The sequence below is a fragment of the Pholis gunnellus genome (assembly GCF_910591455.1).
Source record: "Pholis gunnellus genome assembly, chromosome: 17".
Lineage (NCBI taxonomy): Eukaryota > Metazoa > Chordata > Actinopteri > Perciformes > Pholidae > Pholis > Pholis gunnellus.
The window spans coordinates 18,085,205-18,099,869 of NC_136544.1; the positions used below are offsets into that span (position 1 = coordinate 18,085,205).

A 14,665-nucleotide genomic window follows, 5' to 3' on the forward strand; every position below is an offset into this window, starting at 1 on the left:
ATTGCCACCCTTTAGTGGAAATGGCATAGATATTTATGGTGACATTTTTAATTTTTTTATGAGTCACTCACAGTTAGTCCATGTCTGTATTAAGGCCACACGGTGTTGTCAAAACAATGGAACAGTCAGGCACTGATGTCTCCGAAAATGCTAGCTGGGGAGTCAACATGAAAAACTGTACGGCTGACGGGACCCGCATCTCCAGGACAGTAAAGACTGACCTGTACCCACTTGATACTGAGGATATTTCTCCAGCATCTCAGTACAGTCCAACATCAATACGAGAATACACTGCACTCCAAGAATCACAGTGAGGAACTGTGATTATATTTATCAACATTAGCCTACATATTGTTAAACACCATGTCAGATACTGACAGTACTAAAATTACAATATGCTTTTCGATACCTCAAAATAATAGCTGTGTAAATTAATTTATGTATGTATTTTTGGAGCACCGTATACACATGTATTTACTTATTTTCAATCTATTGTGCATATTATGTTTTTATTTCATGTGTTATGTGCCGATATTTTGGGCTTTGTATGAAACAAATTGAAAAGGCAGACAGTTGTTTTGATTTTGCTCTACTTTTATTTGTATTGCATCTACTTTGTCCCTATAGGTTTATAATAAACAATCGACGCACTTGCCCTGACCCCTTCCCCTCCCGACCCCCTTCCCACCGGGCGGTCCCAATACTAAAAGCGAACGCCCTCCGCTTCTGGACCGCTCGGAGACAGCCAATCAGATTCGCTCGTACTTCCATTAGCTCAGCTCTGGATAAACAACAGAACGTCTCACTCGTCTCAATTTGTTTCCTGTTAGCATTAGCATTAGCTTCCGCAGCATAGCCACTGATCACACTGAACGTGTAACATGTAAACGAAAGCGTTTACATATTGTCGATTATATATATATATGTTTTTGTTGACCTTAGTGTCCGTTTAAAGAAAGCGGTAATCGGAGCAGTAACGCGCTGTTAGCTGCCGAGCTGCTAGCTAGCTAACATCAACACAGAACGATGGGGTCCATCCTGAGTCGCAGAATCGCTGGTGTTGAGGACATCGACATCCAGGCGAACTCGGCCTATCGATTTCCTCCGAAATCGGGTAAGCAGTCATTTGGTTGAATCGATTATTCCCACTATCACGTATCTTTGTAAGCGAGAATAAACACGGAGGCACCGAGCACACATTGCCGTTAGCTAGCTAGGCTCTAACGTTAATGATTGATTATTGTCTGTTGATTATCATCCGCTCGTATTCAGTTAGATCATGAGCGTGTAGAAAGGTGACTGTCTGGATCACACGTTATTCATCTTCTGTTGTCTACAGAGTCGTGCTACTGGACTGTCAGAGTATTGCACGTTGGTGTATTGTTATTACGAGATCGTGGTCATAACACACGGAGCTTTGTATTCCTCACACCCAAGCTTCATGTACAGACTTCGTCAAAGTGTTTCATCCGCATAGAATTGAAGCAACAGGAGCTGAGGAACACGTGACTCTGACAGCCAGAGACATGACACCCAATGATGTTCAGCTTCCATACACGACCTTTCAGGCTCTGTTTCTTGTTAGTGTGCTATTTCAAAGGTGTCTAAGATATGTATGTCTTAGTGTCACGTGTTTATTACAATGTGCTTAAGATATTGTCAAACGGTAAAAACACAGAATGGAGTTGTGATGCCACGAGATTTAACTTTAAACCCATAAAAATACCACACACTGTACTGTCAGCTGGTCATATAATCTCCATCTCAGTACACATGCATACTTTTCATCTTATTTAATCTTCTTATTTTATTTAAGGATGGTTAGAAGGATTACACCTCAAAAAACTCTTGTTGAGATATAGAAATATGAATGATCACATTCATGCTACAACAGGTAGAGATCATTAATGGCATGGTGTTGTGTGACTTTATATTTGTTTTTCTCATATGAATTATATTCTTACGTTAGATGCAAAAACACAAAGAAGAGAACCTGAAGATATAAGTTATGATTACCAGTCTGACTTTGTTTGGGGGTTGAAGTCTACTGTCCTCCTGCCTCTGAAATGACGGCATTATGAACCATGAGCTCGAACATGTTGCTCCAAAGAGTCATATTACACTTCAGCCAACAATAGATAAACCGTTTAATTTTTTACAGGCAGATCATTTTAAGTAACTGTATGTGAATTGAGATATTGATAACATTGACAGACAGAGAGGTCCCTTTAATGAAAACATGTAGAAAAACAAAGTCATAAATGATCGGTGTTGCTGTATGATGTCGCTTGCTGCATCTTTTATTATTCATGTTTTTCTTCCTCTTGTCTTCAGGGAATTATTTTGCGAGCCACTTCTTTATGGGAGGAGAGAAGTTTGACACACCGCATCCAGAGGGATACCTTTTTGGAGAAAACATGGACCTCAATTTTCTTGGAAATAGGCCAGTGCAGGTAAAAACAGATGTTTCTTCAATCCAGTTGTGTTAATCATCTGAGAACAGCTTTAAAACTATGATGTAGTTCTACATTTTATCTCACACCATGTTGATGATTACAAATCAAATATCATCATCCATGTTGCTCTTATTATGTCAATAGTTTCCATACGTGACGCCTGCACCCCATGAGCCCGTGAAGACCCTGAGGAGTCTGGTCAACATTAGAAAGGACTCTCTGCGTTTGGTCAGGTAAAAATAACAGACACAGTGTAAAAGCAAACAACTGTTTAAAGGAAGAGAACCTCCTCTGTCACCTAAAGTCTGAAACCGTGTGATTGTAGGTATAAAGATGACTCCGACACCACGGTGGAGGAAGGTGCGAAACCAAAGGTTCGGTACGGCGTGGAGTTCACCTTCGATGCTGATGCTCGGGTGGCCATCACCCTCTACTGCCAAGCATTCGAGGAGTTCTCCAACGGGATGGCAGTGTAAGAGCTTCATCTTTTCATGGGACAGAGTCAGACGAAGCTATAACTATCGGGAGCACGAACATGGGGTCCACATCTCTCGGCCTTTGAGAGGATCCATTGTTCAGACTGGAACAAAGCAGCATTGTATTAGTGGAAAACCTTGTGCCAGAGACATTTAAACTCTGTTTTATGGATAGTGAGACTCGAGCCTGAGAACACACAGACTAGAATAGATACAGTTATTAGCAACCTCCAGTCACCATGGATACTGCTCAGGAGACTTAGAAGAAGATGAAAGTAACGTTTTGCTCTGAAGTTATCGTGTTACGATGAGAGGAGACAGAAAGATGAGGTGTTTCTTACGGGGCTGCATCAGATATTGCTCCGGTCCTGCTCTGCTCTTCAGTTGTCTTTATTTTCATCTTGTCTGGGGTTCTAGATGTCTAATGTAACGAGTACTTAAAGATGATTTCCTTACAGACAATTGTCTTAATGAAACTGCCCAGTTAGAAAAAACGCGTCCAGGATTTCTTGGTCCTCCTGCACGTTGACCATCTTTCTCTGAAACATACTGTGTGCAGATACAGCCCCAAGAGTCCGTCGCTGCTCTCTGAAACTGTGCATTACAAGCGCGGGGTGAGCCAACAGTTCTCCATGCCGTCTTTCAAAATAGATTTCACCGAGTGGAAAGAGGAAGATGTAAGTATAACTTCTATTGAAACATTTTTATGAACAATACAGTTTGTAATTATAGCATAAGTCTTCAAGGAAAAACGTTTACAAACAAATTTAGTTTCATGACCGACATATAATTACAGAAAGAGCATTTGTCTTAAATATTAATACGACATTTAAAGATGATGGAATTTATCGGGTAATATCTGTGAATGAATTTAAATAACATGTCTTTGTTACTCAACACGTTTGTAGAGGAGAGTAAACACAGCTCTAGCACCAAGAGCTCGGTCTGCCCATTTATATTTGTATTACTTTAACATGAAGAGAAGTATCTGCAGCAGTTTGTGGAGTTTGTTACCTGATCACACGTCACTAAATCAATTTGTCTCCACGTGTGTCGGTTTATGTCGCCGTGCCTCATTGAATAATTCAATCTGTCTCTTCTCTGTTAAAGCTGAACTTTGACCTCGACCGCGGTGTGTTTCCTTTGGTAATCCAAGCTGTGGTGGATGAAGGAGACGGTGGGTCACTAGAGTCAGGAAGGAAATCACACCAATGATGCTGCTGAAATAAATAGGACGTAAACATTTTTGGTAACCAAAATATTGTGTGTTGTTTTACAGATTGTCTCGGACACGCTCACGTACTTTTGGCAGCCTTTGAAAGAGTACGTATACATCTAATTAAAATGATTTGTTTTAAATTTCAATAAAACAAGTTTTTAGCTGAAACAAGTTTGTTTTTTCATCTCCAGCACGTTGATGGCAGTTTCTCCGTCAAGCCTCTGAAGCAGAAGCAAATTGTATGTTTATGAATGTCCTTATTTGAATGATTATAGAGTCATCACCCCATAGCTGAGTCCGTCCCCCACTGGCTGGCTACTTCACATCCTTGTGGAGTTCACAATGCATTTAACCAATAAGCACAGGCCTTCATCACATGGTTATACACTATTACACTGTTTCTCTCTTTTTTCACCATACATGTCTTTGCGTCGTTTCTGTTACTGTATCTATCAGGTGGACCGTGTGAGCTACCTCCTACAGGAGATCTATGGGATTGAGAACAAAAACAACCAAGAAACCAAGGTTTCAGGGAACGTTTTACTATATTCATGAATCACTATGCTGTGAAAGTTATTTCATGTTTTATTTGTGTTGCTTTTGATTTGATTTTGTTTTCTTTTTCCAGCCATCCGACGATGAAAACAGTGACAACAGCAACGAGTGTGTTGTCTGTCTGTCTGACCTGCGAGATACACTCATCCTCCCCTGCAGACATCTGTGTCTCTGCAACTCCTGCGCAGACACTCTGCGTTACCAGGCCAACAACTGTCCCATCTGCAGGCTGCGTAAGAAGTTCTGCTCTTCAAGATGCTTAATTGATGCTATTTTAGGAGTAGTCATTAGAGTATTTACATTATTATTGTGTTTGACTTGTGTTACCAGCCTTCAGAGCCTTGCTGCAGATCAGAGCTGTGAGGAAAAAGCCTGGTGCTCTTTCCCCGGTGTCCTTCAGCCCTGTTCTGGCTCAGACTATGGACCATGACGAGCACTCAGTAAGTCTCATGTACATGTGTGTATAACCAGATAACATTGGCTAAGACGATACAAAATCTAGATTTTGATTGTTTATCATTTTGCCTCTGCAACTTTGTAAATGATGTCATCCAGCAACTATTTCAGGAACTACTGAACACAGACTGACGTCTGATCCTCGTCTCTGTCCCTTTGCAGGGCACAGACTCGGTTCCTCCCGGCTTTGAACCGATCTCTCTGTTAGAGGCTCTGAATGGGCTGCAGTCAGTGTCTCCTGCCATCCCGTCTGCCCCTCTCTACGATGACATTAACTTCTCAGGGGGTCCGGGCGGCGAAAGCAGGCAGCTGAGCTCCCCAGAACATTTGAGTGATGGAAGTCTGCAGAAAGGCAAAGTCAGCAAGTCACCTGACAGGTACAGTTTACCCGTACATGCGCTCAAAAACATTACTGTAAGAAATCAGGTTTGGACAGGAAATGACATACTATGAATATGTTTGTATCTGTAACATTAAGAGCAAACATCACTTTACATTGTTTAATACATTGACGTGGTGTTCAGTTATTTTCCACATTGGTAAATTACTGTGGCTGCTGCAGATTTTCTTCCATATGGGTTTAGTCATGACATGATTGTGGAATGCAGCTACTACCTGCTAATGGCCTTACGTTTGTAAAGTATATCTAAATACTACCACATCTAGAGGACATTATCTTTTTGTTGTTTACGGTGTAAATAGAGTGAAATCTGTCCATTTGATGAAATGACCTGTTTGTTTTGTCTTGTCCTCCTCTCCAGCACCCTCAGATCTCCATCCTCTCCCATCCAGGAAGAAGATGAAGAGAAGCTGTCTGAGGTGTCTGATGCTCAGCCACACACACTGCTGTCCAGCAGCCCCGCCCCCACTGACGTAAGCCGCCACCGCATCAACTGACATTTAAACTCTGCTACAAACAAAAGCGTTAACCAGTCATGTTCCCTTCTTCTTTTAGGCCACAGCCACAGAGGATGTGGCAGAATCTCTGTCTCCAGATGATGGTGAGTTTTGTCGTTTGCCAGTCAGTGAACAGTGATTTATGTGGCAACTGGTAAAGATTTGTTGGCTTTGAGGGTTAGATTCATGTATCCTCTCTTGGGTGATCCAGAGGACAGGATGCATTCTGGAGGAGACATCCTACAGGACTGCAGCAGTGAACACAGCAGCTTGACCAAAACAGAGAGCGACCCAGCGGGCGACTTGTCTCTGCCAGGTGAGAAATTCTCTGCCAGGAAAAGAGAAGAAATATACGACTGTCAAGAATAATCTTTACGCCCCTGAAAACAGCCCAATATGCACCGTGTATGTAATCTATTTATCTATAAAGCCATATACAGTATAGACCTGTACTTTCAGACAGCTTAGAGCAAATTGGATCAAACATTGACTGCAGTTTCTAAGATTGATAGCATTATCAACTACAAATCGCCCGGTTCTTGCTTATTTTTGACAACTTTCTAGTTCTCTAACGTTTCTTTTCCTAAAGCCGAGACTCAAGGCTGTGGTTCTCTGTGCTTTGCATCTAACTTGTGTGCTATTGTGCCTCTCTGTTTCCTAACACTCCTCATCTGTTTCCTGCCGTCTTGTCCCTTCGTACCGCCTCACTTTGGGCAGCTCTAGGTCCTGATTCCTGCTCTATTGGTATGGAGGAATAACTGTGGTATGTAGGCTTTCCTGTCTGCTCTGCTTCTCTGTATGAGCTCTTCTGCTCTCACTGAATCCCCTTTCCCCATAAATAGATCCATTGACCTCTATCCCAGCTAGAAAAACAAAAGATCCAGCAGGTATTATCACATGAAATTCTTGTGATAGGCCCATCTCATCAAGAATGAGCACTGTTTCTATATTTGCATCTCTATTTATGTGAAGTCTGACTGGAAAGTTCACTTTGAGTCATATTGCTTATTCATAGCTTCTCCCTCTTCAGGATCATCAGAGTCAACAGAAAGCCTGAAAAGTCAGAGCACAAACTGCTCCAGCCAGCCTCTTCTGTGTCCCACAAGCAGCCTTCATATGGAAGATGAGCACCTCAACCCCTGACTCTGATCTCTCCTCTTCCCTCGCATCCATCAGAACAGATTTATGCGTTACAAAGATCATCCAGTTCCTCTATTCCTTACAACCCTCTACCCAGTCTTCTACTTCACTGATCAGAGCCAACGACAGCCCCGAAAGGAAGTCCACCAGGACTAAATGTCTCTGACATGAGAAAAGAAATTTGACTCCTGCAAAGATGTTCTTGGTACCTTACTCTATGACTGATGTTAAAAAAACAACCATTTCATGAACTGTCAGATGGTGTTCAGTTGTGTGTCTTGACCAGAGTTGTGGTCGTGTTATGTGGATTCCAGAAATATTTCACTACCTGTCGTGGTGGTTTTAAGCACACTTACTTTAAATTAACTATCAATTCCTTAACTCTAAATTCAGAAGAATTTATAAATACAGTTTGTGTCTAGATATTGTATTCATCAGTGAAATACATTAATGACTTGAGAACTTATTTTTACAGTAAGGCTGATTTGGGTTATGAGCAGAAATTTGAAAACATATTTTGTATGTATCGTTTGTTCATTTGAAGTGATTTTGCACTCCGACAAAATCGTTTATAATCCATTCCTTATAACAAGAGTTCATGAAGAGATGAATTTACATTGTCTACCGTCTTAAACATCTACATGTCATGTATATTATTTCAATGATGTGATATCTATGTATCATAACTGTACTAGAATCCTGTGTCGTTGCCTCCAAAATTCTATTCTTGCATATTACATTAAAAGAAACTAGATTCAGTTAACATGCACATTATATATGACTTGGATAATCAATAAGAGCTACAGATTCACATCCTAACAGCTAAACTCAAAGATAGCAAACGCCTGCAACAAGCATCGACGCTCCAGCTACATGTATGCTGACTCACTATTGCGCAGTAAGCGTGCTTGTCGTAGATGTCGCAGATCACTGTACAGTCTTTTTGTGGCAATGCCGGTGTCTGCTTTTGTGATGTAGCTGCGAAAAAAGGGGGTCTGGTGTTAGTGTGGCTGCGACACATTTACATAACATGGTCCATTACGTGTAGCGCCATGCGTATAGATCTATGTGCCTTGAAGTGATATGGCTGCTTGTTGCATTGGACATTAGTGTTTGTATAAATACTACAATATAAAACAGTTTTCATCCCGTAGACAGGATTTTGATGCTGATGTACAGAGCCTTTTTTTTCTATCGCAAACTTCATGCTACTGGAAAAATGTATATTGTTATAGTTGTTGCAATATGAAATTGAACTGTTCATTTACTATGTTATTGTCATTTATTAATTATGCATTTAATCTTAGTACTTAAGTTGAAGCGGATGTTTGATTGGAAGGACCACATCCAATGCAATAAGTGCAAACATGGCATTTTAATAATTGGGCTAACATTTGCATGTGAATTTGTAGTGGATTAAACCTCTCACTGCTTTTAAGTAACATGGTTATTTTGTCTTTCCCTCCCCTCCTCTTCTGTGCCATTTCAACTTGATACTGTGCCTTCCTGTTCCTGTTCTGACCACTATTGACCTGGTATCCAGGATAACTCCACAGCAGGTGGTTTGTGGCTCTCTGTAAAATCAATACTGTTTTTCCTTGTGTGTATAGCAGCATGTGTATGACAATAAAGAACAAATATTCAGCACTTCAACTACCAGTGCTTTTGTGATTCATCCCAATACTTATTTAGTGCTGACATTATTTATGTTTATTTAATTTAATATGTGCCCGGGGAGCTAAGGGGACAGTGTCTCGCTTAAGGACACTTCGACTCAGCCAAGGATCGAACCTTCAACAATTACCAGACAACCCTCTTAGTCTAGTGAGCTAGTCGCCCCCATAGTGATGGTATACTATCACTATAGTATATAACATCTTTTAAGCCTTTTTTTCATGGCGTTCTATACCTTGACATTATATATATGGTTACAGGAAATAACCTTTCTGACACTTTGGGGGTCTCCAGACACTGAGAAAACAAATCTATGTTTAAGAGTGAAAAATTGTGTATTTTGCATAATGACAGCTAGACGTATTACATTTCATTGGGATTCAACAGGACTTTTGATAACTGTTTTTGGCCAGTTTAGAGACAAAGATTGTAAATGAGTGTGTGCTTATGTGAATTCATCCACGTGGCTTTGAGTCCATTCTAATTAATCCGTTGACAATGATGGTTTAACTGTTTTGTCCCTCAGCTTTCTAGTTCCAGTGCTCTAGGGTATCTTAAATGAATAGGGTATCTTGAATTAAAACCATACTTTCATAAACCGCATGTCATGTCTTTGTTACACTTTATTGACAGACAAGACCCAACAGAAATTAAAGCTGCAAGCAGCGATGTACGGGCCCTCGTATCCTCCCGCACGTCGGAGGTACTGGCGGGATGCCGGCAGAAGCGGCCATAAATATCTGCGGCCATAAATATCTGCGGCCATAAATATCTGCGACCATCAGACAGCGAGCCCACAAGTTAGACTTATTTTTAATGATTGGACTGTGTGACACTGGAAATTATGTAGTGCAAATATTTCACCAGTTCCTGTATCCACTATGTGGCGCTAGAGAACACGCGCAAACATGCATTATGTTGCTCTATATCAAGTATAGACCACATCGTGTAAATCCAATTCAGTGTGTCACATAACGCTGTCTTCCTGTTGTCAGTAGGTACTTTACTTTTTTAGTTACTTTTAAAGTTACTTTACTTTTAAAGTTGCTTTTTTAGTTACTTTACTTTTAGAGTTACTTCTTTAGTTACTTTACTTTTAAAGTTACTTTTTTAGTTACTTTACTTTTAAAGTTACTTTACTTTTAAAGTTACTTTTTTAGTTACTTTATTTTTATTTGAAAAACTCTAAGTAACTTTAAAGGTAAAGTAACTAAAAAAGTAACTTTAAAAGTAAAGTAACTAAAAAAGTAACTTTAAAAGTAAAGTAACTAAAGAAGTAACTTTAATAGTAAAGTAACTTTGAAAGTAACTAAAAAAGTAAAGTAACTAAAAAAGTAACTTTAAAAGTAAAGTAACTTTAAAAGTAACTAAAAAAGTAAAGTAACTAAAAAAGTAACTTTAAAAGTAAAGTAACTAAAAAAGTAAAGTAACTAAAAAAGTAACTTTAAAAGTAAAGTAACTAAAAAAGTAACTAAAAAAGTAAAGTAACTAAAAAAGTAACTTTAAAAGTAAAGTAACTAAAAAAGTAACTAAAAAAGTAAAGTAACTAAAAAAGTAACTTTAAAAGTAAAGTAACTAAAAAAGTAAAGTAACTAAAAAAGTAACTTTAAAAGTAAAGTAACTAAAAAAGTAACTTTAAAAGTAAAGTAACTAAAAAAGTAAAGTAACTAAAAAAGTAACTTTAAAAGTAAAGTAACTAAAAAAGTAACTTTAAAAGTAAAGTAACTTTAAAAGTAACTAAAAAAGTAAAGTAACTAAAAAAGTAACTTTAAAAGTAAAGTAACTAAAAAAGTAACTAAAAAAGTAAAGTAACTAAAAAAGTAACTTTAAAAGTAAAGTAACTAAAAAAGTAACTAAAAAAGTAAAGTAACTAAAAAAGTAACTTTAAAAGTAAAGTAACTAAAAAAGTAAAGTAACTAAAAAAGTAACTTTAAAAGTAAAGTAACTAAAAAAGTAACTTTAAAAGTAAAGTAACTAAAAAAGTAAAGTAACTAAAAAAGTAACTTTAAAAGTAAAGTAACTAAAAAAGTAACTTTAAAAGTAAAGTAACTTTAAAAGTAACTAAAAAAGTAAAGTAACTAAAAAAGTAACTTTAAAAGTAAAGTAACTTAAAAAGTAACTAAAAAAGTAAAGTAACTAAAAAAGTAACTTTAAAAGTAAAGTAACTTTAAAAGTAACTAAAAAAGTAAAGTAACTAAAAAAGTAACTTTAAAAGTAAAGTAACTAAAAAAGCAACTTTAAAAATAAAGTAACTTAAGTAAAGTTATGACTTTTCGACATGGTACACTGACTTTTTCATGACTTTTTTCAACATCCTATACTATGCTGTTTATAACTCTGCAGCAACTCCCTTCATCAACATCTATTGTCTTCCTTCAGGATGGAGTCCAATCGCCAAAGACGTTGCACTATTCACATTTGTACAATGTGTAATAAATTATTGTGAAATTCTAATGAAGTCTCTCCTGATTGAATGACTTTTTTGACTGTTTTTCGACTTTAACCCCAGTAGAACAAACTGAAAAAACACAATTGGGTTTCATCATTAATTCTTTTCTTTACTGCATTTGCACATAATTCACTGAACACACGGAAGTCCAGAAGCATCCAATACATAAACTGACCAATGAAAACAAGGTAAAAACAATACGTCTGTAATAAAATACACTTTCATGTTCTTATATGCATAATATAAAAACAATAAAGGAAAATATTTAAATTGCAGTAATTACTATTTACAAAAGGCATTTTCTTTTAAAAGGAACTTTTACAACTTCAGTACCTATAAATAAATCAAACTATATGCAGGTCAGGTGCAGTAGTACAAAAAGGCTTTGATATCAGGAGAGTAAGGTGACAGTTTTACAGCAGGACAGAAAGGCGGGATAAGGCCTGATGAACATTAGGTAGCCTGGAGGAGTTCACCAATGAGGAGCGAGTGCTTTTCCTCCGTTTCGTCTCTGGCCGGTCCAGGTTGCCTTCCAACCCAGCTGATATCACGCAGAAGTTCCAAATCATCAAGGTTGATAGGGTGAGGTCATCGCTAACGGAAATAACGAGCCTGTTGACGAGGGCAAACATATCAATAGTACAAACTACTAAACTTTTTCCCCCTATCATGTCCTACAGCCCGTCAACGGCCTCCCTACTGCACAGACCTGCTTCTTCCTGTTTCGCCTGCCCCCTTACACGAGCCAGGTCATCCTCGCTGAGCGTCTGCGTTACTCCATCCACAACTGCCCCTCCATCGACAACTACATGCTGACCCACAACACCGACGCAGCAGACAGATCCGACACAGAGGAGTGAAGCGGCCAGCTGTGGTCAACCTGGTGATGAATGTATCTTCTCCCATGCCATGCACATTATGCACTGAACACAGACTTCTATTCGCCAAACCTGTAAGGTAGTGTACTGTACTGTTTATATGTTGGTTGAAATTAAAGATATGTGTAGTTTTGGTTTTCCAAATGTGCAAGGTGTTGTAATTAATGCAGTGCTTACTCTGAATCAACACTACAGGGATACGGAATAAGAGTTTTTCAAATAAAAATAAAGTAACTAAAAAAGTAACTTTAAAAGTAAAATAACTTTAAAAGTAAAGTAACTAAAAAAGTAACTTTAAAAGTAAAGTAACTAAAAAAGTAACTTTAAAAGTAAAGTAACTAAAAAAGTAAAGTAACTTTAAAAGTAACTAAAAAAGTAAAGTAACTAAAAAAGTAACTTTAAAAGTGAAGTAACTAAAAAAGTAACTAAAAAAGTAAAGTAACTAAAAAAGTAACTTTAAAAGTAAAGTAACTAAAAAAGTAACTTTAAAAGTAAAGTAACTTTAAAAGTAACTAAAAAAGTAAAGTAACTAAAAAAGTAACTTTAAAAGTAAAGTAACTTAAAAAGTAACTAAAAAAGTAAAGTAACTAAAAAAGTAACTTTAAAAGTAAAGTAACTTTAAAAGTAACTAAAAAAGTAAAGTAACTAAAAAAGTAACTAAAAAAGTAAAGTAACTAAAAGTAACTTTAAAAGTAAAGTAACTAAAAAAGTAGCTTTAAAAGTAAAGTAACTAAAAAAGTAAAGTAACTAAAAAAGTAACTTTAAAAGTAAAGTAACTAAAAAAGTAACTTTAAAAGTAAAGTAACTTTAAAAGTAACTAAAAAAGTAAAGTAACTAAAAAAGTAACTTTAAAAGTAAAGTAACTAAAAAAGCAACTTTAAAAATAAAGTAACTTAAGTAAAGTTATGACTTTTCGACATGGTACACTGACTTTTTCATGACTTTTTTCAACATCCTATACTATGCTGTTTATAACTCTGCAGCAACTCCCTTCATCAACATCTATTGTCTTCCTTCAGGATGGAGTCCAATCGCCAAAGACGTTGCACTATTCACATTTGTACAATGTGTAATAAATTATTGTGAAATTCTAATGAAGTCTCTCCTGATTGAATGACTTTTTTGACTGTTTTTCGACTTTAACCCCAGTAGAACAAACTGAAAAAACACAATTGGGTTTCATCATTAATTCTTTTCTTTACTGCATTTGCACATAATTCACTGAACACACGGAAGTCCAGAAGCATCCAATACATAAACTGACCGATGAAAACAAGGTAAAAACAATACGTCGGTAATAAAATACACTTTCATGTTCTTATATGCATAATATAAAAACAATAAAGGAAAATATTTAAATTGCAGTAATTACTATTTACAAAAGGCATTTTCTTTTAAAAGGAACTTTTACAACTTCAGTACCTAAAATAAATCAAACTATATGCAGGTCAGGTGCAGTAGTACAAAAAGGCTTTGATATCAGGAGAGTAAGGTGACAGTTTTACAGCAGGACAGAAAGGCGGGATAAGGCCTGATGAACATTAGGTAGCCTGGAGGAGTTCACCAATGAGGAGCGAGTGCTTTTCCTCCGTTTCGTCTCTGGCCGGTCCAGGTTGCCTTCCAACCCAGCTGATATCACGCAGAAGTTCCAAATCATCAAGGTTGATAGGGTGAGGTCATCGCTAACGGAAATAACGAGCCTGTTGACGAGGGCAAACATATCAATAGTACAAACTACTAAACTTTTTCCCCCTATCATGTCCTACAGCCCGTCAACGGCCTCCCTACTGCACAGACCTGCTTCTTCCTGTTTCGCCTGCCCCCTTACACGAGCCAGGTCATCCTCGCTGAGCGTCTGCGTTACTCCATCCACAACTGCCCCTCCATCGACAACTACATGCTGACCCACAACACCGACGCAGCAGACAGATCCGACACAGAGGAGTGAAGCGGCCAGCTGTGGTCAACCTGGTGATGAATGTATCTTCTCCCATGCCATGCACATTATGCACTGAACACAGACTTCTATTCGCCAAACCTGTAAGGTAGTGTACTGTACTGTTTATATGTTGGTTGAAATTAAAGATATGTGTAGTTTTGGTTTTCCAAATGTGCAAGGTGTTGTAATTAATGCAGTGCTTACTCTGAATCAACACTACAGGGATACGGAATAAGAGTTTTTCAAATAAAAATAAAGTAACTAAAAAAGTAACTTTAAAAGTAAAATAACTTTAAAAGTAAAGTAACTAAAAAAGTAACTTTAAAAGTAAAGTAACTAAAAAAGTAACTTTAAAAGTAAAGTAACTAAAAAAGTAAAGTAACTTTAAAAGTAACTAAAAAAGTAAAGTAACTAAAAAAGTAACTTTAAAAGTGAAGTAACTAAAAAAGTAACTAAAAAAGTAAAGTAACTAAAAAAGTAACTTTAAAAGTAAAGTAACTAAAAAAGTAACTTTAAAAGTAAAGTA

General features: G+C 37.4%; 1 protein-coding gene across 2 annotated transcripts; it reads left to right on the plus strand.

The window, feature by feature from the left end:
* Window positions 1–793: 793 nt before the first annotated feature.
* On the plus strand, window positions 794–8,846 carry LOC306709937 (putative E3 ubiquitin-protein ligase MGRN1). Of its 2 annotated transcripts, none has more exons than XM_079178258.1 (16): window positions 794–1,114; window positions 2,335–2,453; window positions 2,601–2,689; window positions 2,782–2,928; window positions 3,492–3,609; window positions 4,043–4,109; window positions 4,212–4,255; window positions 4,343–4,390; window positions 4,608–4,676; window positions 4,780–4,939; window positions 5,037–5,146; window positions 5,325–5,539; window positions 5,924–6,035; window positions 6,118–6,163; window positions 6,271–6,375; window positions 7,075–8,846. In XM_079178258.1, the coding sequence occupies exons 1-16, from the start codon at window positions 1,027–1,029 to the stop codon at window positions 7,200–7,202; spliced, it is 1,665 nt and encodes a 554-aa protein (XP_079034384.1). In that variant the 5' UTR covers window positions 794–1,026; the 3' UTR covers window positions 7,203–8,846. The 2 variants fall into 2 exon arrangements, with proteins under 2 accessions (XP_079034384.1, XP_079034385.1); XM_079178259.1 differs by having other exon boundaries at window positions 7,090–8,846.
* The last annotated feature ends 5,819 nt before the right edge of the window (window positions 8,847–14,665 follow it).